The sequence below is a fragment of the Aureobasidium melanogenum genome (assembly GCF_000721775.1).
Source record: "Aureobasidium melanogenum CBS 110374 unplaced genomic scaffold scaffold_32, whole genome shotgun sequence".
Classification (NCBI taxonomy): Eukaryota; Fungi; Ascomycota; class Dothideomycetes; order Dothideales; family Saccotheciaceae; genus Aureobasidium; species Aureobasidium melanogenum.
In genome coordinates, this window is record NW_024470084.1 from 25283 (window position 1) to 46035 (window position 20753).

Here is a 20753-nt window from a genome sequence, read left to right on the forward strand (position 1 = left end):
GTAGCGTGCACCTGACTGTCAAAGACATCCACGTTAGAGTTGGGTCACTCTCCGCAACGTCACCCCCGTTATCACCGAGAGGCCTCCCTCATCAGACCCGTCGATCGTTACCTGTCTTGGCCTTCATTGTCTGTGCACACGGCCTCTGGCCAATCGCGCGTGGGCGGTCCCTTCTGTATTTCTCTCTCGATTGCTCGCGAAGCAACAGACGATACAGTGCAACATATCCACCTTATACCGTTCTCAAGAACGAAGATCCTTGAGTAATTCCATCTCATTCTTCATAGCGGCTTCTGCGTTGTTGTGGAAAGATTTAATTGTGCGGTAGTGGTTGAGAATATGGATCAACTCAGCATTCAAGACGATGCTGATGCTCAATGGCTTGCCGAGAGAGGTGTTCCGTCATTTGAAGAGCCTTTTCTCCAGAAATACCTCCAAGGCAGAGATGCTCTGATCAACCAAGAGAAGAAGCAACGCAGTGGTTCGTTACGCTTGTCAAAAATGAGTAAATGCACATCTAACTCTCCCAAGACCATGCTTTCCGGGAGACCCTGTCCCCAATGGCACGCGAGGCATGTGCCATTGTGTCCGCCATTAGGTTCGAGGAGCAGCAAACACTCTGGACCAAGGACTATGAGGACAGTCTAGCTTCAGACTCTAGAGACATATATCCTGGAATGATGTTTACTCTAGCTCGCCCCAAGATTGAACAGTCGAAGCTTTGGAAGATTGTCAAAAAGATGCCCAAGGGTGCCCTCTTGCACTGCCACCTGGAAGCCATGGTCAACATGGACTGGCTCATTGAGGAGGCGTTCAATGTAAAGGGCATGCATATCCAGGCTGGTCAACCTCTTGACTCTGAGGATGCTCAGTCCACAGTACCTTTCGTCTTCAAATGGCTCAAGAACCGCTCTGCCGAATCATCCTCGATATGGGACAAGTCTTACGCCGTTGGCCAATGGATTCCAATTGACACTGCAGCCGACGCCTTCCCGCATGGTGGACGCAAAGGCTTCGAAAAGTGGCTCAAGGAGCGCATCACCATTACCTTGGACGAATCTGTACAGCACATGCACGGTCCCAACGACATCTGGCGCAAGTTCCAGTCATGTTTCGGTATCATCTCCAGCTTACTTCACTATGAGCCAACATTCCGTACTTTCCTCCGCCGCATGTTTGAAGACCTGGTCGAGGACGGTGTCCAATACGTCGACATCCGCAGCACATTCCTCGACCCCTTCTACAAGGAAGGATCAGAAGAGCCCGAGCCAAACAACGAACTCATGATCGATATCCTAGACGAGGAAGTCGAGAATTTCAAAGCTTTGGGCAAGGGCTTCTGGGGCGCAAGACTGATCTACACCACTCTCCGTAGCTTTGACTCGCGCAAAATCATCGAGAGCATGCAAGAGTGTATCGATATGAAAATCCTCTACCCAGAGCTAATCTGCGGTTTCGACCTTGTAGGCCAAGAAGACTTGGGCCGCTCTCTAGCGGATCTAACACCCGAACTCTTCTGGTTCAAAAAAGCGTGCGCCCAAAACAAAGTCGACATACCCTTCTACTTCCACGCCGGCGAAACCCTGGGTGATGGCGACGAAACAGATGAAAACCTTTTCGATGCAATTCTTCTAGGTACCCGCCGTATCGGTCATGCCTTTTCACTCTACAAACACCCTTTACTTGTCGACATGGTCAAGGAGAAGAAGATACTCATCGAGAGTTGTCCGATTAGTAACGAGGTGCTTCGCCTCACTGGCAGCATCATGTCGCATCCTCTGCCAGCTCTGCTCGCTCGCGGCGTACCCGTCTCCCTCTGCAACGACGACCCTGCAATCCTTGGTCATGGACATAGCGGCATGACACACGACTTCTGGCAAGCACTGCAAGGATGGGAGAACTTAGGTTTGGAAGGGCTTGCCTCATTGGCAGAGAACAGTGTCAGATGGGCATCATTTGAAGATCTGAATACACAGCAATGGCAACAGGAACTCAAAGATGGTGCTTATGGTAAGGGCGAGAGGGCAAAGAGGATGCAGCAGTGGGCCAAGGACTTTGAAAAGTTCTGTCAGTGGGTCGTTATTGAGTTTGGCGAAGACCAGGACTTGAATCCTGAAGAATAGACTTGAAAGAGTAGATAATTGATCAAATCTTTGAACAAAGAAGATTCATTAATACCCAGTTGAAGTTATCAAACACCAGTCACAGCTCACAAGGCATACAGGAGGCCATCAAGATATTCGAAATCAAAGTCTTTCATTACACATCTAACAAAACTACTCAATAAATCTCATACAAACGATGATGAGATGTTAGGGGGTTCTCTTAGACATAGACCCACGGGATCGAGGCCAAATCTCTTCGTTCCCCTCCAGAAGAAAAAGATAAAAGCGACGTAAGGCACTCCTCTCTTTCTCAACCAGTGGTTCAATCTACCAACGCTCCGTTCCGAGCTTCTTGCGCTGAATAGCAAGTAGCTCGGGCAACTCCTACGAGCTGCATCGCTGGGGTGTGTATACACATTGAATACACAAGGTCACTAGTCAAGGGAATGGATGGGTGATAAAAAGAAGAGGGAGCAAGAGAAAAGGAAGACTGCAGAGTTAGGAGGAAGTCATGAATAATTGTCGTGAGAAAAAAGTAGACTTGCGAAAAAAAGTTCTTTTTGATTCTTTGGCCGGCGTAGGCTCTCTGCGAGCAAAAGAGGATTATTCTTTCCACGGTCAAAAAGCCCTCCATCCGTTTTCCACGCCAATTCCCAACCAGCAGTACGCAGCAACATACGGAAGCGACACGCTTAGAAGAAAGTGGCAGGGCGGTGGGCAGCGAAGACCTTCTTGCCAGCGGTCTTGGGGACACGGTGGGGAAGGGGGAACTTGAGGTTCTTGGTGAGGAGCTGCTTGATGTAAGGGCGGCGGATGTCATCGGCCTTCTCGACCTCGACGACCTTGATGATCTGCAGTGCTTGTTAGCAAGGGGCGGGCGACACGAGGCCAGCATTGAGATGGACGTACGTGGATCGATCGGAAGCGGGCACGGTGGCGGGCGGCCATGTCCTGGTAGAGGGCCTGGACAGCCTCGCAGCGGGACATCTCACGGTACTCCTTGTACATGTTGTGGGTACCAGAGCGAGAGTCGTAGCGGATCCAGATACCGAAGTTCTTGACCTTCTGGGGGCGCTTCTCATGAATCTGCAGGCGCGTGTTAATCGCGTCACTTAACGCCAATCGCTGCAGCCCATTTCCGGGAGATAGCATTGTAGAGGTTTGAGAATGGTCGTACCTGGTTGAGGGTGACGATCTCGCCGTTTGCCTTCTTGACCTTTCTCAGCTGAGACAAGAAGTACCAGAATCTGCTCTTGGCGACGACCTCGTTGGGAGCGAAGACGCGCATGCGGTAGAGCTTGGGGGTAGGGTTGGCATCGGTGGGCAACAGACGGCCAACGACCTGGTATTCTTGAAGGCGACCTGTACGGCAGTATGGTATTAGCCCAATGATCCTTGCTCTTTGATGCTGACAGTCGACGAAGCCAGCCGATTCGATCCTTCACATCCCTCCTCTTTCTTGCGCGTTTTTCGTTTCCTCCGTGACCCGAGTCAAACTCTTCGATAGTGTCGGAACATTTGCAAGCGGAACAGTCGTAGCCAAATTGGACCATATTCAGAATTGCAGACGATGCGATCGAAGATGCGGTTGCGCGCAGGGCGGATGGAGGAGGAAAATTGGCGGTGGATCGAACTCGGCGGTAGGAAGACGTGTTTGGAAGATAATTTGCTTACCCATCTTGGATGATTGTCAGTATTGAGATTGGAGACGGACAGATGGGATAGACTCACTGTTGCGTTTGCTGGAAGGTTAGTACAACGTAAATTGTCAAGTCGCTTGGGAGAGAGAAATTCCTGCGCGCTCGGTGGAGTTCAGACGCCAGACTCCTCGTTTAGCGGAACAAGCCGTCACTCGAGTGCGCCTTCTGCTTGGCAACAGAGTTGAGCTCGGATCGGCTTTACTTTTCGCCGTCACTTGGCCTCGAGTCGAGCTCAGACCATCTATCATCGACCATCATCGTCACATGCCAGAGTTGTTGTCGCTGGCTCCCTGTGTAGGTCTTTGCGTGAGACTCTCATTCTAAATCATCGATTACACTGTTCTGCGGCTGCGCAGACTTCGTCAGCAAGATGAACAACATAATGATTGACTTTGGGCGTGCCATGATGGCAAGGGATGGCTACGGGCTTGCAAGCACACTGTCGCCAGTTGCTCCCAAACATGATAGTGGACGCTTGTATGCTCTGCACAGAGAATCCAATGCTTTCAGCGTCCAGTCAGACTTCCGTCATGCTCTCTCACATAACCCTGCTTGCAAGTTGGAAAGAGAGGAAATCAATCCCTGGACCGACGTCTTTGTCGCGTACTGGAAGGCTGTTGGCGAGATTCTAATTGCTGAAGAATCACTTAACCTAGGGAAGAATGCCTCGAAACCTCAAAGCAAGGTCGCCAACTGGGACAAAGTCTACAATGCCTGGAAGGATCTCCTCAATGTACTCTTGAGAGGTTACCAGATCGAAGTTTTCGACGCCTGGACGATTCCTTGTCTTTATCTGGTGGGCAAGTTTCTGCGTGTTTTTGCTATCAAAGCCGACGATGCTGCTTTTCAAAAGGGTCAAACTTCCTTCAACGCTTTCGAGGAGGATGTCGGCGACGCAGCGGGAGGAAACGAGAAGCTTGAGGATGCTGCGCGTCAGATCAACAGAGTCTTCAGTCTTTGTATCGGTGACAGATCTCCTATCGAGACTTCTCGCAAATGGGGTGCTTACTATATTGCAAACCTGCAGTTCAAGACATACTTCAAGGTGATAATATGTTTCCTTCCACCAAACAACCCATACTAACACGACTTGACAGCTAAATTCGATTGCTCTTTCGCAAAATGTCATCAGATCACTCTCGGCGACGAATACCGACTTGCCTCCACTCGATCGCTTCCCTCGCTCGCAGCAAGTCACCTACAACTACTACCTTGGTGTTCTCAAATTCTTGCACGAGGATTACGCAAAGGCTGAGGAGCACCTAACCATTGCTTACAATAAAGCATTGGCGGGTTCTACTCGCAACATCAGACTGATCATGACGTATCTTATCCCGACCAGACTCATCACAGCGCACGTTCTACCAACCCAGGCAATGTTGGCACCATACCCTAGTCTGCAGCGTCTTTTTGCTCCGCTTTGTGCCTGCATCAAGAAGGGTGACCTGGCAGGTTTTGATGCTGCTCTCCAAGCCGGAGAAGATGAGTTTGTCAAGCGCAGAGTTTATCTCACCCTCGAACGTGGCCGAGATATCTGCCTTCGCAATCTTGTTCGAAAGGTCTATCTTGCTGGCGAATTCGAAGCACCAAAAGAGGGTCAAGATGGTGCAGAGGCAGTGCGGAGAAGCCGTATCCCTCTGAAAGAATTTGCGGCTGCCTTGAGACTCGGTGGGGAGACCGAGCTTGAGGGTGATGAGGTCGAGTGCCTGCTTGCCAACCTGATATACAAGGGCATGATGAAAGGATACATTTCAAGAGCCCACGGAATGGTCGTGCTCAACAAGAAGGGCGCGTTTCCTGGCACCGGTGTCTGAGTTTCGAGGCCATCGTACGATTCAAGGTCCAAGACTCGTCTTCCTATATCGACCATGGTTCACAAGCCGCGATGGCGACATCAGAGCAACATGCAGGCCGACGCATTTGCATGGTTCGAACCAGCCAGCTTATGTGTCAAGCATGGCATATATAAAGCATTTTTGTACGTGCACCTTCAAAGCACGGAGGAGCACGCACAACCAACACTCGTGGATGCAGCAAGCCAAATTCCAGTTGATGATGCGATAACGATGCATAAACACTGCATGGGCTTAGCTCAGGACATTTTACCGCAGATAAGCATAGCCATAGCTACGTACATGTGACTAGCAAGGCGTTCAACATGCTCGAGGTAGAAACCTCAAACAAACAATATAACCCCCGAACAATATTATCTTTACACCAAGCCTTGCCAGAAAAATACATGATGTATCTCGATAAACATTTATCTATACATAGTCCTCGGAGCTTATGTAGACTTGGCGTTGCGTCAGAGCATCATGATTTTCCTGAAATAGATGAGCTACCCTGCGGCTGCTCCCTTGACCATCATGCAACACCTCACACCATCATGTCAACTGTAGTCAACATCACCCCTCAGCCTAACAGTCAAAAGCGCAAGGGTGGCCGCGCACCATTACCAGAGGTAGAAGAGAATTTCACGCGATTGCCGCCAGGACCCGGCGACAGGACCGAACGCGCAGTATGCAAGCATTGCCAAAAAGAACGTAGCTGGCACACGACCGAGCTGGTCAAGCACCTCGACAAATGCGTTCAATACACGCCCTCCAAACGCGCAAAGTTCACGAGACCATGGCGCATTGAAAGGCCCGGTGACACCCGCTCTCCAAACCAGCCACAATCTCAGCAACCGTCACCACAACAATTGCAGAATGCAACCATCGATCTCTCCAACCCGAATGTGCGGGTCGGCTCAAATGCCATGTTCCAATGGGACGGCGGAGTGGTCGCTGGACGACTGCTGACTACCAGCAACGCCGATTCTAGGCCGGGAGAAGAGCAGCCTGATGGTTTACAAGACAGCGGCCGGCAACCAGGACCCGAGCCACGGCCACAACAACAACAACAACAACCCAACCATCACATCCTGCACACTCCCTCCCAATCTCTCGGCGGAAACACAGACTACACGAATACACCGAATTTTGCCCCAACAACCAACGGCCAACCACAACTCTCAACGAACAGGCCATCTGCACTCCCTCCACCAGTCAATGACCCGGACCAACGACTGCACAGCTTCATAGAGTACGAAAGAGGTGCCACGGCATGGCAAACTCGACCCGAAGACCTAGAGGCCATTGAGGCATGGTTACAACACCATCGGGTTGATATTGAAGACATCAAAGAAATCACCGACACTAGATGGGTAGACTCATGGCAGTTGAAGCTGGGTGACTTATACAGGATCAAGAGGGATGTGCAGACCTTCAAGGTCTTTTCTACACGCTAGAAGCCACCTCCCCATGTACTAAAGAGGAAAGCGTACAGCTATAGAAATGCATAATGGTAATGGGGGACAAGATGGTATCCACTGAGAGCCATTCAGTTGTCGACTCTCGGTGGACATGCCTCTGCTTCCGGAAAAAATTGTGCCTTTTGATAGTCGACATTTCGCTCTTAGCTGTAGATGGAGTACGGTGGAAGTCACGAACAGTCATCAACCTTCTCTCGAACAAGATAGTGATCTTTCCGTGCCCAAAGACCTGAAATTGGCAAGGCGGTTTGGGATTAGAAAGGCTGCTCTTGCCCGAAAGCTTCAAGCATTTTCTAAACCACCAAAGCTAGGAAAGCACCAACATCACCCCTCATCAACTATATCACCAAACAAACTTCTAGCACTTTCAATCCCAGCAGCTTTGGTCCAGTGGTCAAGACGCTACGCAGATAACACTTGCAAACACAAGCAAAGTAAGGCGCTTCGGACGAAGCGGATCGATCACGAGGACTGGAACAATATTTGGGTATCTATCTGATCTACTCGACAAATTTCTGTTTTGCCAAATCACATCCTATCTAGACTGTGCTCTTGGGAAGTATAGGTGCCTCATCATGAGAGACAGTATACTCAGTATGCCTAACGATAACCAGATCATCATGGCCACCATCACTGCTTATACTCCCCTCTTCACCCCAATATCTCTGTTCCCCTGCTTGCACAGTCGTCCTACTCTCCAATCCCTGACACGAAGGTCTCAATTGCATAGGTCCATCAATGTCATCTTCAAAACTAGGTGTCTTGACATGAAATCTGTGTCCACTGAGTTGTGTTCCGTGGTTTGTTCCTTTCATGGTAGACTTGTTGCTTTTGTAGCCAGCTCCGCCTCGATGTGTTCGTGGGTTGCTGGAAGATCCTACGGCGGAGAGATTGTAGGATTCTGCGGCACCGGGGATGTGGCCCATGCCAAAGCCTGTGCTGAAGCCATCGGTGAAGTTTTTTGAGGTTGTGAGGGTGCAGGATATCAAAGCGTAGGTGAGTTCGACGGCCATGAGGATGACTACTAGGGTGCTAGCAAGGGAGGTATCGGTAACAGACGAAGAGGCGAGCTTTGAAGTGTAGACTTGACGGATGACCGAGAGTGCTATCGTACTGCGTAAAGTTGTTTAGCTGGAGGATCGTGAAAACCTCGCGGACAGGAAGGTATGACTTACGGAGCTCGCGTCCAGAAGGTTACGACGACCATGATTTTGCGACTCCGAGGCATCTGTAATGACCATACGAGGTTGATTGGTAGTGCTAAAAGGATGATCTCAGAGACGATATCCAGAGCTGTCATGGCCTGCCATCTGCGATCTTCGCTAGGGCACGAGTCTTTGTTTCCCTCGAAGTTCCAGTAGTAGCCTGATTTTGATGGACACCCCGCTGTGACTGTGATTGCGCTTGCGACACCCAAGATGGTATATAAGAGGACGAGTATCGGATAAAAGAAGGTAGTGCGCGTCTTCGACTGAATACGCATGAGGAAGACCAAGGCAGCAATCTTTGCAACATAGAGAGCAAGGACAAAGGTCACAGCACTTGCGATCGTTCTCTGTTAAGCTGCTATCAGTTGGTGTTGAATCATGCTTCACGAGCTCGCCCAACTCACAGAACTCAGTCGGTCGATGTGCTCCTTGATCATCTCGTATGGCTTGCCCAGACCAGCTGTAAGACAAGCATACGAAGCTGCAAAATGCGCCATCGCAGCAAGAGTAGCGACGATCACGACAGCATCATCTGCACCGAAACTGCTTCGCCGAAGATGTATGCGGACGCATGTGAAGATCAATGTGTATGTTAAGCAGATGCTGATGGCGACATTCAAAGATTCTGCATATCCAAGATGATGGACCAACCCTGAATTGTCAGTGGCCATTGTTATGTTCTTTACTTCCGAAGCACTTGACAAGGATCCATAGGGCTGATGATGGGACAGAGAGCAGAAAGAAAGTACATGAATCAGGTCGGTAGTGCTGCAATATAGAAACAGTATGGCTCGAAAACGACCAGCGCTCAGGTAAGAAAAGTCCAAAGGAAGGAAGGATAGACTCGAAGCTATCGTTTTCCACTTTGTGTCTTTAGCAAATATGTGGCGACCTTCCAGCGATAGTGGGATTACAGTAACATGCACTCGGGTCCATAATCTTTCCGTCGACTGCCGGAGCCGAAGCAAGAAGAGGCAGGGTTCAACGCAGCAGAAAGACAAGCTGGTGTGAAGGCGACAAACTGATGAGACATAGCGTCTCCGCCTTGCCAGGGCGTGTGATTGCTGTCATTCTCTGCCGCAGAGGGCCAGAATCGTCAGATTGCTGTCCGGATAATATCTTGTCTAGGGCGATATTATAGGACGCTCGGACATCAAGGTGGATTCTGTAGAGTAAGCTGAGACCCGTTCCCTGAGGTTTCTATAGCTTGCATCTCGTGATTTTTTAAACGCCCTACAAGTGAATGATGCCGAGCTGTTTCTCGTACGAGGGACAGCTCGTTCATAGGCGGCATATTTTGGCTGATACTAGTAGGATGCCGAAACTTGCACGAGTTCTGTTGACCTGTGTGTGATCCACATGGCGAACAGCCGGCCGTGTGTGCGTTTCACCCATGTTGCTGGGCTGCAGGCTATCGACCTTCCAGCTTCAGTCATACAAATTGATCGACGGAGGCAGCTAGCGTGGACTTTGCTTTCGATCGAGCAGCTCTCGTGTAATGTTTCCAGAGTTGGGCTATCATGTGAAGCCTTGCACTTTCCTGGTTTTGAATCCATGTCGCACGGCCTCAGTAGTGTTAGAACGAAGAGGACAAGGAAGTAACGCTCATGGTCAAGCACTGTTGGGAAAGACAAGAAGACGCTTCGGACCTGGCCGGTCGGCACGAGCTTGGCGAACCCATCTCGCGACATTTGCTTGTTTTTGATAGCTTCATCTATTAAATCTCGCTTGCTAGAGGCTCAGTCGGACTACTAGGGCGCATTGTTCAGGTCGTCGAACGCTTCACTGGTCCTTAGCTTTCGGCACGGCGCTCGGAAGGATGCTTGTTTGAACCATGCAATCTGTCGTTTGGCGGCTCTCAGACTCCACCACGACTTCTCGTATAACCAAAAAAACTCAATTGTTCCTTCGAGCAATAATATCACCAGGTCGACCGTGTGTCGAGGGTTGGACACTGACCTTTGGTCCTTGCATTCGACCTTCTGTCGAGTCGCCACATTGCTGTCGCTGCCATATCGCGCAAAGTCAACACGCGGCCGAGACTCAATATGCGACAACAAGCCGATGGGAAAATCACTTTCGTAATCTGACGATCAACTCGACAGCTTATGACCGGGCCCCAGGTGACATGGAGTGGAAGGGTCTGCTCCGCTTGGTTGAGTAGCTAGTCTTGTGCGACAAGCCACAGGGTTAACGCAATGTCAAGACGACCCGATACTACCGAGAATTTGTTCGGTAATAGGTTCGAAGGTATCACTCCACCACTGTTCCAGATTGCCTTACTTTCTCTGGACCCCACAATTGTAATTGGAGGCACACCATCGCGCAAGATGTAGCGAACCGCTTACTTTGGCTGGTCGGTCTAGGACGCACGCCGGCTCAACATCGCGTTGCTCATTTGACGATAGCCCCGGGTGGAAAAAGTTCTCCAAAATGATCGTCTCTGATATCGTGGACCTGGATGGTTCGCAGCCGAGCACGTTGTCGTCGTCCATGCTTTATACTACCGAAAGAACCACTGCTCTGGAAACAGGCAGATTTCGAGACTAAAAGTCGTGGTCAAGCCACAACAGTCTCGTTTGCTTTCCTACTCTCTTGAAACTTCTTTGTTCTATACACCGCAAACTCAGAAGTCATGTCCGTGACTGGTAAGCCTGCTCACAGGCTCTCCTTTGAGGAGGTGCCTTCGGAGAATGGCTCTTTACCCGAAGTCAAGAAGGGCACCGATGCCGACGCTGCCGATATGTCAAGAATGGGCAAGAAGCAAGTCTTAAGAGTATGCAAACTTGAGTTGTTTGGATCTCCCGAGACAAGCTGCTAACAGGACACAACAGAGAGAATTTCGCTTCATCTCAGTTGTCGGATTCATTTGCATTCTTCAGTCGACTTGGGAAGGTGCCCTCCTGTCTAACAGCCAATCGTTGCATAATGGTGGTCTAGCGGGCACAGTATGGACTTTTATCATCACATGGCTCTTCACGCTATGTATGATCGCGTCAATGGCTGAGCTTGCTTCCATGGCACCGACTGCAGGCGGTCAGGTATGTCCTATGATCTCCTACGGTACTGAATTTCACGCTGACTTGATGACAGTACCACTGGGTCAGTGAGTTTGCTCCACCATCATTGGAGAAGCCTCTTTCATACATTGTCGGCTGGAGTTCATGGCTGGGTTGGGTGTCTGGTATCCCCTCTTGCGCACAATTCCTCGCCTATCAAGTCGAAGGTCTTGTTCTCGTCAACAACCCAAACGCGGATCTTGGAAGCCTGTGGCAGGTCGGCCTTTTGCTCTATGCCTTCCTCTTCATCACTTTTGGCTTCAACATCTTTCTCTCGCACAAATTGCCTCTTGCCGAAGGCATGATTCTTGTGCTTCACGTTCTGGCTTTCTTCGCCTACCTCATCGTCTTTTGGGTCATGGCTGACGTTGGCTCGGCCAAGACTGTTTTTACCGAGTTCACTAATGGTGGCGGTTGGAGCAGCCAAGGTGTTTCCTGTCTTGTCGGTCTTGTCACTCCTATCTGGTGTTTCATTGGTCCTGATGCAGGCGCACACATGAGCGAGGAGTTGCGCGATGCTTCTCGCGTGCTCCCCAAAGCCATGATGTGGGCGACTGTCATCAACGGTGCACTCGGTTGTGTCATGATTATCAGTTTCTGCTTTGCTGCTGGCGACAACCTGGACAACATCATGAACAGCAGCATTGGAATTCCTGTCGTGCAGCTGCTCTACAACGTCACAGGCTCCAAGGCTGGAACCTCTGTCATGACCGTCATCCTCTTGATTCTCCAATACTTCTCCGCCATCACCACTATCGCATCTTCATCTCGTCAAACTTGGGCTTTCGCAAGAGATCGAGGCTTCCCCTTCAGCGAATGGCTTAGCCGCGTGGACCCTCGCTGGGACGTCCCCGTCAATTCTCTGCTGCTCTGTCTCGCCGTCTCGCTCATCCTCGGCGCCATCAACTATGGCTCTGAAACTGCTCTCGACGCCATCATGTCAGTCTCCAACTCTGCACTGCTTTTCAGCTATATCGTTTGCATTGGCTGTGTGCGTCTGAAGCGTTGGCGTGGCCAACCTCTCCTGCCCCGTCGATTTGACCTGGGTAGATGGGGTGCCCCTCTCAATGATGCAGCATTAGCATTTTTGATTGTCGCTTTCATCTTTTCTTTCTTCCCTGAAGATGTCAATCCCGATGCACCGGATATGAATTGGGCGATTGTTATTTGGGGTGCTATGTGGGTGCTCGCGGGTGGATATTACTACTTTGGTGGTTCGAAGAAGTATGTTAGTCCTGGTAGTTTGGTTAAGGATCTGTAGATACAAGAAGTAGTTCTTATTTAAAAGGACACAAGTTAGATGATTAAAAGCACTATATCTTGTTATAAGATAACTTTATCCACCTGTGCTTCCGCGACACGTCCGTTGAGGTTCTGTGAGCAGACATTTGACATCATGACTTGAATCTTCGTACACATGCACTAGCCGTTCTCAGGCAAGGAACAGACACGCATCCTTCACCACCAAAGCCTTGGGTCATTTCTGGCTTTCTCTTCGAGCACAGCTTTAGCATTAAACATACCTCTGGGAGCTCGCTGAAAGCAAAGAAGCAACAAATCGAGTAGCTTTGAAGAAGGAAGTTGGTCAAAAGACAGAAAAACACATATCACCTACCACACCATAAAGTCTCTCAAAAGAGAGGAGAAGCAACCACATGAGCATGGAACCATGTGGTGTGCTCAGGGTGAGATATGACCTCTGATGACCGCCTCCCTCTTCTTAGATACCAGAAAGTGAAAAACACAAGCTTTTATCATTTACTAGAGCTTTTTTGTCAACTCTTTCTTCTGCCTCGATCACAAGTTCTGATCGCCACTTTAGATTTCCCCCTCGAAGTCCGCTCAAGCGAAGGAAGCAACAGAACCAGTCGGCCTGTCGCCAAGTAGTTTGTCAAATGACACAATTGAATGCATATTAATTGGGCGCACCATCAAATCAGGTTTGAAGAAGAGTATATACCGTATACTAAAAGAAATAAACCAAGTACCCTTAGGGGTAAGGTCTATTCTGGTGACTCTTTCCTCTCAGATACTACAAATTAGAAGACAGATATACGTCCTTCAGCACCAGAGTCTAGTCAAATTCCATCTTCTGCCTCGGCCACAGCTATGCATTTGAAACCTCATTACAGAAAAGTTGCGCGAACGACAGGAAAAATAGAGAGATGAAGTATATGATCGAATTTTTAGAAAAAAAAAAGACGTTCCGTGTGGGAAGAGACTTATTTCTTGAATGCCTCTCTCTCTTCGAAAAAAAAGTGAGGAATAGAGACACAAGTCTCGCATCCTCACCGTTTTTCGCTCAAAATCATTTTCTAAACCCCTCCTCCTTCGATCACGGCTGTGTGCCAGTTCTGTGCCAAACGTACTCTCAAAGGTCCATGAATGCAGAGAAACACCAAGACAGTCCTGCCACGCGATAGTGTTATTCACAAAATGGCAATCATACGAAAACATTGTATGCAGAGAAACGGAGTCATGCCCGAGGAAATATATATATGGACTAATTTCTTACCTTCTCTGACACCAAACATACTTTTGTCGTTTCTACAGGTTGGGAAAAATGCTCGTTATAGCGATAAGACAGTGATTCACTGTTTTCAACATACCCTTGGGCACATGCAAAGGCATCATCGATAGTGTTATCTTCACCTATATGCTCACGAGACCACCATCAAGGTCATTTAATATCAAGTCATAACAGAAAGATAAACCATAGACCAGAAAGAGTGCATTCTATTCCTCGATCTCTGTGTAACTTTTTGAGAGTATGCTTAGATGGTCGTCGACGTGAAGTATGTTTCTTTCGGGCAATGAGACTGCTGGTAGAGATGATGGAAGGACAGAAAAAAGAAAGCACAAACGCTGCAGATTCCAAATAAAAAATGCCAGGGTCTACTTTGGCTGCTCAAGGTGGTCCGCCGGAATGTGTGTGGTGTGGTTGTTTTTTTCATTGATGGAAGAAAGCAAAAACCCATTCCTTCTCCCCAGTGTCATTAAGTCAATATCAGCCATGGACGCGCAAAGATGCGGTCCGCCCTCGTGTTTCCGCCGCGAGTCAATTTCCTCCGCAAGTGCATTTTGATGACGGAAGAGCGTGCCGCTGGGTATCTAGAAGATGTGGAATTCGACTATTGAATGAGCGAATCCCGATTCCATGATGGCGAAATCGCTTAGAGGTCGGCATCGTCCTCGTCGGGGAGGGGCATGTTGGAGGCAGCCTCCATCTCCTGCTGGTACTGCTTGAGAACAGCCTCATCGACCTGGACCTCTGGGGGAGCAAGAGCGGGGGCAGCGACGAAGTCCTGGGACCGATGTTAGCAACACGCGACAGTCGTGAAGACTGCAGAAAAAGACGTACAAGAGTCTGGTTGCCGACAAGCTTTCTTGCGAGCCACAGGAAGGGCTTCTCGAAGTTGTAGTTGGACTTGGCGGAGATGTCGTAGTACTGGAGGTTCTTCTTGCGGTGGAAGGTGATGGTCTTGGCCTTGACCTTGCGCTCCTTGACATCGACCTTGTTACCGCAGAGAACGATGGGGATGTTCTCGCAGACACGGACGAGGTCACCTGTGGGTGGGGCATGTTAGCGGGGCTGGAAATCCTAGGCCCTTGAAAAGGCGGGGCTGGGAGGAGATTGGAGCTTACGGTGCCAGTTGGGGACGTTCTTGTAGGTGATACGCGAGGTAACATCGAACATGATGATACCGCACTGTCCGTTGATGTAGTAACCGTCACGGAGACCACCGAACTTCTCCTGACCTGCGGTGTCCCAGACATCGAACTGAATCTGGCCGAGGTTCTGTTGTCACAGGGGTTAGTGGTTGGCGCATTTTATCGAGCCAAGGAGGGAAATCGTACGGTGGTGAAGCCGAGAGGGTGAACTTCGACACCGAGAGTGGCGATGTACTTCTTCTCGAACTCTCCAGTCAAGTGACGCTTGACGAAAGTGGTCTGTTTTGCGGATATCCAGTCAGTTTTGGGTGACTCTTTCACTGTGAACGGATGGAAACGATGCGCAAGTCGTCGGACAAAGCGAGATCGAGACGGGGAGATAAACGTGCCTTGCCGGTACCGCCGTCGCCAACGAGGACGAGCTTGAAGGTGGGAACTTCAGCCATTGTTGTGATGTCGGTTTAGTGTGAAGTAAAGCGACAAAGCTGTGGACAAAGTCAGAGATGGATGCTACGCTAGCTTATAAAGGCTGGCAAGGGAACTGACGGGAGAGATGGGTATGGGTGAGTGGTGGATGAACAAGAGCAAGAGGTGTTGACGGTCGATGGCAATCATGTTTTTCGAGCCCATTTTGATGGTCCGAGCGTCTGCCCTTTCCCTTTCTCTCCTCTCACTCGCAAGGCCTTGGCGTCTGCGTTGGCCGCCGCTTCCCAGTCAACAACAAACACATCCGTTGCTTACCACACAATCTGTCTCTCTGTCCACCCTTTCAGCCAGCATCTTCTCACTTGGCCTTGTCTGCCTGTCTCAACGTCTTCTGTCTTAGTAATTCAGTCTGCAAACTGCTGGTCCGATCTCTATTGCTGCCTCACCGTTCGATCTCAGCAGACAAAAGCTGCATCGTGATGTCAGTGTTATGATCGTTCAATCCTGGCTTCTCATTGGGAAAAACTGTGCAAATTTGATTTCTAAGCATTAGGCTGTAATGCTGCAATTATGCCAACCCTATACCATTTCCCCAGAAATCAAACTCCATGGAATGCTGTCATGTGCTCTGCCTTGTCTTGTCCTGTCTTGGTATACAGCTTAGCTTGTTCTCATCGGCATCTGCTGTTTCGCTGACTGATGCCGTGCTGCTGCCTATCTCTCAGCTGAGGTATTGCTGTCTCATGCTATCTTGAGACGAAGGTTGGGTAGTATTGCCGCAGTTTCGTAGCGACCTGCGTCTTTCTTTCTGTTGAATCTCGGCCTGCTGTTGCCTAGCCTATCCTCACAGAGGCAACAGATGACAGCCCAACATGCCCCTGCCTCCCCAGTTGTGTCGTGGTGTAAGCTGCATTTCCAATCTCTGCTCGCCAGCACCTGCTGCTGCAGGCCTGATGACCTTGACGGTGATGGCAACACCCTCACTCTGCTGCACTGTCTGCGCTACCTTGCTCAACTTGTCGTGATTCATCCAATCCACATTTCCAAATCTTGTAATCTTGTCGCCAGGCTTGAGACCTGCTGTTGCGGCTGGTGATGATGCGACTACGCTGTTTACTTTGGCAAAAGGTGCTTCTAGTGCGATGCGCGAGCCTGGTGTTGCTTCGGCACTTTGAGATGAAAGTTGTGTTGCTGCCACTGGCGGAGGTGCTGCTGCGGCGTTCTCCCAGTGCGCATGCATGGCCTTCTCAATACGAGCCATCAGGTCTTTGTAGTCGTTTTTCAAGGGGATGATGCGGGCGCGTGTCGTGCGAATCTGGGCAATGTCGAGGTCAGGGCGAGGATAGCCGTCGAATGTGGTCAGTGGGGTGTTCATGTTGACTCCATGCTGCGCACAAACTCGTTAGCTCAGGCATACCACTTCTCCAGCGAGGCGAGACATACGCTGTCTAGGACGGAGCCCAGTGCAGTCAGCTCGCTCCAGACGCGATCCTTCTCTGCGATGAGCTCTGGCAGCGACAACTTCTCTCTTTCTGCTCCATTCGCTTGTGTGCTACTGGGCCCCGACGCCACAGTCGGCGCATGTATATCATCCATCCTAAGACCCATCGAATTTGCTTGCGATGAAATTGAATCGCGGTAGAAGATTGTTTGTTCGATGGTGGGGCAAACGTGAGAGTGTGGAGAAGAGTTGCCCTTTGCCCCTCACTTGCTTCAACTGCTCAAGAGCTTGGGCCAGTCACTCCATTGAGGGTTTCCTGTCGCATGCTCGACTTTTATACGCAGCATGAATTCTATATAGTAGACATTCTGTATGCTAAACAACCATATCCAAACGAGTCGAGCTTCTGCTTCACCAGGGCTCGACTTCTGCTCCCGCTTCACCAGTCCCGGCTTTTGCGTCCAGCATCTCGCCTTCTCTGCCCATGAGAACTGGTGCTGGTGCGACCGACGTTCGATAGCCGGGTCGATGTCGATACGGCTTTCTGTAGTGACGCTTGTGGTGTCAGTCAGGCGATAGAAGCTACGGATGGAAAGCACGAGCATTGTCTTCGAGAAAGAGTAAGGAGATTTGATACAATGCCACGGAACGTACGCTGGATTGACCGGGCAGATGTCGAGGCAGTTCTCGGTGACACGCTTGCCTTGTTGATAAGGGATCAAGTTGTATGGATTGTAACCACAGTAAAACCACTCAAATCTTGGAAGAGCTTCGGCCAGTCACTCCATTGAAGCTTGCATATCTACCAGAGCCCCTAACTCATGCCAAATGCCATGCCTAGGCCTCTCATGAACCTCACTTCGTCAGCCTGACTCTGTAACGCTCGTCCTAGCGTCTCTCGGTATTGCTTCTCAGCATCTCTTCTGACCCTCTCCTCAGTAGTCTCCACTATAACTTCCTCTTCTTCTCCAGCATATAGTGTCTTGTGGCCGTATCCGAGCACTCCTATCCGACCGTCGCCTGTCTTGAGTATCAGGTCTGATTGGTTGATATCTGGCCTCTTGCTGGACCACGAGCTTGTCGAAATCTGTAGAGGCATGATCTTTTGTACAATGTCTCCTTGGGATGGCTCGTCGTCTGGTCCTTGAGCTGCACTCTGTGCTTGGTTGAAAGAAGGCGTGTCATTGGCCTCATTTATGTTGTATGTTCGAATAGTCGTCATGCCATCTCGCTCGATCCATTTCAGGTTGCCGTCGCCATCACTGAATACTGTAGAACTTCCATGTGCTGTTACCGATAGTAGTCGAGTAGAAGCTGCTGTTTGCCGATTTCGATAGCTCTCTGTAACAATTGATCCTGAGCTTGACAGTGCCAATCCGTAGAATTCAAGACTGCCTTTGCCTTTGTATTCGCCCGCAGCCAAGATGGTTGAACCAGGAGCTGTTTTTGCAGCATGTACATCCAAGATTGATATTGTAGGATCTTGAAGTAAGTCCAAGGCGCGTGGGACATACGGTCGTGCCGTCTCTGTGATACATGATATGCGTCCTCCAGAGTGTACTGTGCCGCGTACTTTCGGAAAGAATCGACGGTCATAATTCAGCAAGTGGGTAAATCTGCCAGCGACCCAGATGGATTCGTCTTGTACTCGATCTAAAATCGAAAGAGGTCCAGGCTGTGAAAGAAGAGCATGGTTTGATGCAGGTCCGCCTATGATCTCGCACTGCAAAGAAGGATTCACAGCTGATCTTGATTTGTTGCGAGGGTCGTGAATGTGGATGGTCCAGTTGGTGCCTACAACGAGACTTGAATCGCGAGATTGCGACAGAGCAGCAACAGGGAAAGGGAACGTTTCCTCTGAGATAACTTGAAGTGTGGCAAGATCAACCTCGACGAGAGTACTATTCTGAGCGAAGTAGCCTCTTCCTTTATTGTTGTCGATGCTCACAGACTCAACCGCGCCTGTTTCTGTCATGATTGCTTTGACCTCCTCACGAGACTGACGCATATGAGAGCCACCTAGAAGCAATCCCGGAGAGCTCTTGCCTACAATGCGCCCCTGTGAATGATCCGAGTCTGTATATCTTGGTCGGACATCCCATATGCAAACACTGCCATCATCCAAAGATGCCGCAAGGTGTTGGGGGTTGTCGTCGGAATCTTGGATCAGACCAAGTCCAGTGGTTTCCAGAGGCTCGTCACCCGGCATGGACATCCAGCCAACATTGATGGGAGCATGGCGGTGAATGTACTCATCATAGAAGTTGACAGTTTCATTCCCATAAGAAGGATCCCAATTCGCGAAAGCACGTTGAGTCTGTGCAGCGGGCGATAGCTCAGGCGTAGCTTCTTGATCGGGGGCTTGCGATGGCTGTCCAGAGAATTCATTGAAAGCAGATCTTAAAGTATGAAGTTGGGTGTTTGTAGGATCAACTCTCTGGCGTCTGCGTCTTGACTCTGCTCGTGACGCATCAAAGCATTCTAGTTTCCAAAGATTGTCATCTCGACATAGGTCTAGCAAGCGACGAGATAGATACTGGCATCTGACAAGGTCTTTGACTTCCAAGACTAGAAGACGTTAGTATCTGAATTGCATGCTACGAAGCTTGTGCATTTACAGGAAAGTACTTGGAGTACTATCTCATCTGGAAGCTTGTCCATTGTTTCAGTGTGCTAGAACCGGTTCGAATACCTTGATCGACGCTATGTTCATTAGAAATGAGGAGAAATATAAGAATGGATGGGATAATTGTAAATAGTTACCTAGGTAGTTCATGTTGATGGCGGGGTGAAACGAATGGCGGGCGGGATGATGTCGATCGGCACAACGGGCCCGAGTCATCGACAGGAGCACAAGAAAGTTGAGATGCACCAGCATTTTACAACGACAGAACACAACATCCACAAGCACAATGTCAGACCAGAAGACTCCTCTCGAGCCGCCGCCGGCCTACGATGCCGACTCGGAACACACTCCTCTCGTCGCTGGCGCACCCGCTCCTGTCCGCCAACAAATTGCCCGCGCTCCTCTACCCCTCGAGCTTCCCGCCCTACGGGCTCTTCGTGGCAAGAGAGTCATTCTGGCATCCGCCTCGCCACGACGAAAGCAGCTTCTCAACCAAATTGGCCTGCGAGACCTGGAGATCATCCCCTGCACAGCTCCGGAAGACTTCAGCAAGACGCTTGCTCCTTTCGAATACGTCCTACAAACAGCAGAGCAAAAATGCACTTTGATCTACCGTCAAGAGATTGATTCTGAAAAAGGCGAACCCGCCCTGGTCATTGCTGCCGACACGGTTGTTGTGAGCCCCATGGGCGACATTCTGGAGAAGCCAAGAAGCGAGAGAGAGCACATTTCAGTCCTCAAGGCTTTGAGGAACAGCGGCTGGCACAAGGTTTACACAGCTGTCGTCTGTATGGCTCCCTTAGAAAGTGCCATGGACCCAGGCTATGCTTTGAAGAGACACGTCGAAGAGACCAACGTCAAGTTTGACTCTGCAGGTATATTCACCCCCGTCTCACTGTGCCATTCTCCTACACTTTACTGATCATGACCACAGTATCCGACGAACTCATTCTCGCGTACGTCAAGACTCGCGAAGGTGCCGACAAGGCAGGTGGCTATGGTATCCAGGGCATGGGCGCCATCCTTGTCGAGAAGATTGACGGTTCATACGACAACGTTGTCGGTCTACCACTTAATGCTACCATGAAGCTTATTGGTCAGGTCCTGAACCCAGACCTGCAAGCTGAGGAAGATGAAGAGGATGAGTGATTTATACCCCGTATCAAAGAGATATTTTTGGATGATATATTTGCTCATCCGCCG

The 20753-nt window shown here is 49.9% G+C and overlaps 10 protein-coding genes across 10 annotated transcripts; 5 read left to right on the forward strand and 5 right to left on the reverse strand.

Annotated features, from left to right (window-relative positions):
- Window positions 1–339: 339 nt before the first annotated feature.
- M437DRAFT_78964 (Metallo-dependent hydrolase) lies at window positions 340–2123 on the forward strand (the record flags this gene model as incomplete). Its single annotated transcript, XM_041027080.1, has 2 exons — window positions 340–481; window positions 532–2123. 2 exons carry the CDS (start codon window positions 340–342, stop codon window positions 2121–2123), a joined length of 1734 nt encoding a protein of 577 aa, XP_040875424.1.
- A 674-nt stretch (window positions 2124–2797) lies between these two features.
- Window positions 2798–3783, reverse strand: M437DRAFT_78965 (ribosomal L18ae protein family; the record flags this gene model as incomplete). Its single annotated transcript, XM_041027081.1, has 4 exons — window positions 2798–2956; window positions 3015–3191; window positions 3283–3467; window positions 3780–3783. The coding sequence occupies 4 exons, from the start codon at window positions 3781–3783 to the stop codon at window positions 2798–2800; spliced, it is 525 nt and encodes a 174-aa protein (XP_040875425.1).
- Window positions 3784–4175: 392 nt separating this feature from the next.
- M437DRAFT_78966 (uncharacterized protein) lies at window positions 4176–5619 on the forward strand (the record flags this gene model as incomplete). Its single annotated transcript, XM_041027082.1, has 2 exons — window positions 4176–4850; window positions 4903–5619. 2 exons carry the CDS (start codon window positions 4176–4178, stop codon window positions 5617–5619), a joined length of 1392 nt encoding a protein of 463 aa, XP_040875426.1.
- A 572-nt stretch (window positions 5620–6191) lies between these two features.
- M437DRAFT_88553 (uncharacterized protein) lies at window positions 6192–7094 on the forward strand (the record flags this gene model as incomplete). The annotated part of the gene is made up of 1 exon (XM_041028856.1): window positions 6192–7094. The coding sequence occupies one exon, from the start codon at window positions 6192–6194 to the stop codon at window positions 7092–7094; it is 903 nt and encodes a 300-aa protein (XP_040875427.1).
- A 563-nt stretch (window positions 7095–7657) lies between these two features.
- M437DRAFT_59417 (uncharacterized protein) lies at window positions 7658–8997 on the reverse strand (the record flags this gene model as incomplete). Its single annotated transcript, XM_041023573.1, has 3 exons — window positions 7658–8231; window positions 8294–8673; window positions 8731–8997. The coding sequence occupies 3 exons, from the start codon at window positions 8995–8997 to the stop codon at window positions 7658–7660; spliced, it is 1221 nt and encodes a 406-aa protein (XP_040875428.1).
- A 1964-nt stretch (window positions 8998–10961) lies between these two features.
- M437DRAFT_78969 (amino acid transporter) lies at window positions 10962–12646 on the forward strand (the record flags this gene model as incomplete). Its single annotated transcript, XM_041027083.1, has 3 exons — window positions 10962–11102; window positions 11161–11367; window positions 11420–12646. The coding sequence occupies 3 exons, from the start codon at window positions 10962–10964 to the stop codon at window positions 12644–12646; spliced, it is 1575 nt and encodes a 524-aa protein (XP_040875429.1).
- A 1912-nt stretch (window positions 12647–14558) lies between these two features.
- On the reverse strand, window positions 14559–15503 carry M437DRAFT_59252 (ras-domain-containing protein; the record flags this gene model as incomplete). The annotated part of the gene is made up of 5 exons (XM_041023548.1): window positions 14559–14690; window positions 14747–14952; window positions 15031–15184; window positions 15244–15371; window positions 15443–15503. 5 exons carry the CDS (start codon window positions 15501–15503, stop codon window positions 14559–14561), a joined length of 681 nt encoding a protein of 226 aa, XP_040875430.1.
- An 824-nt stretch (window positions 15504–16327) lies between these two features.
- Window positions 16328–17091, reverse strand: M437DRAFT_78971 (putative 26S proteasome non-ATPase regulatory subunit 9; the record flags this gene model as incomplete). Its single annotated transcript, XM_041027084.1, has 2 exons — window positions 16328–16870; window positions 16927–17091. The coding sequence occupies 2 exons, from the start codon at window positions 17089–17091 to the stop codon at window positions 16328–16330; spliced, it is 708 nt and encodes a 235-aa protein (XP_040875431.1).
- Window positions 17092–17738: 647 nt separating this feature from the next.
- On the reverse strand, window positions 17739–19585 carry M437DRAFT_69935 (uncharacterized protein; the record flags this gene model as incomplete). Its single annotated transcript, XM_041025376.1, has 2 exons — window positions 17739–19492; window positions 19543–19585. 2 exons carry the CDS (start codon window positions 19583–19585, stop codon window positions 17739–17741), a joined length of 1797 nt encoding a protein of 598 aa, XP_040875432.1.
- Window positions 19586–19836: 251 nt separating this feature from the next.
- Window positions 19837–20699, forward strand: M437DRAFT_88559 (maf-like protein; the record flags this gene model as incomplete). The annotated part of the gene is made up of 2 exons (XM_041028857.1): window positions 19837–20425; window positions 20485–20699. 2 exons carry the CDS (start codon window positions 19837–19839, stop codon window positions 20697–20699), a joined length of 804 nt encoding a protein of 267 aa, XP_040875433.1.
- Window positions 20700–20753: the final 54 nt, after the last annotated feature.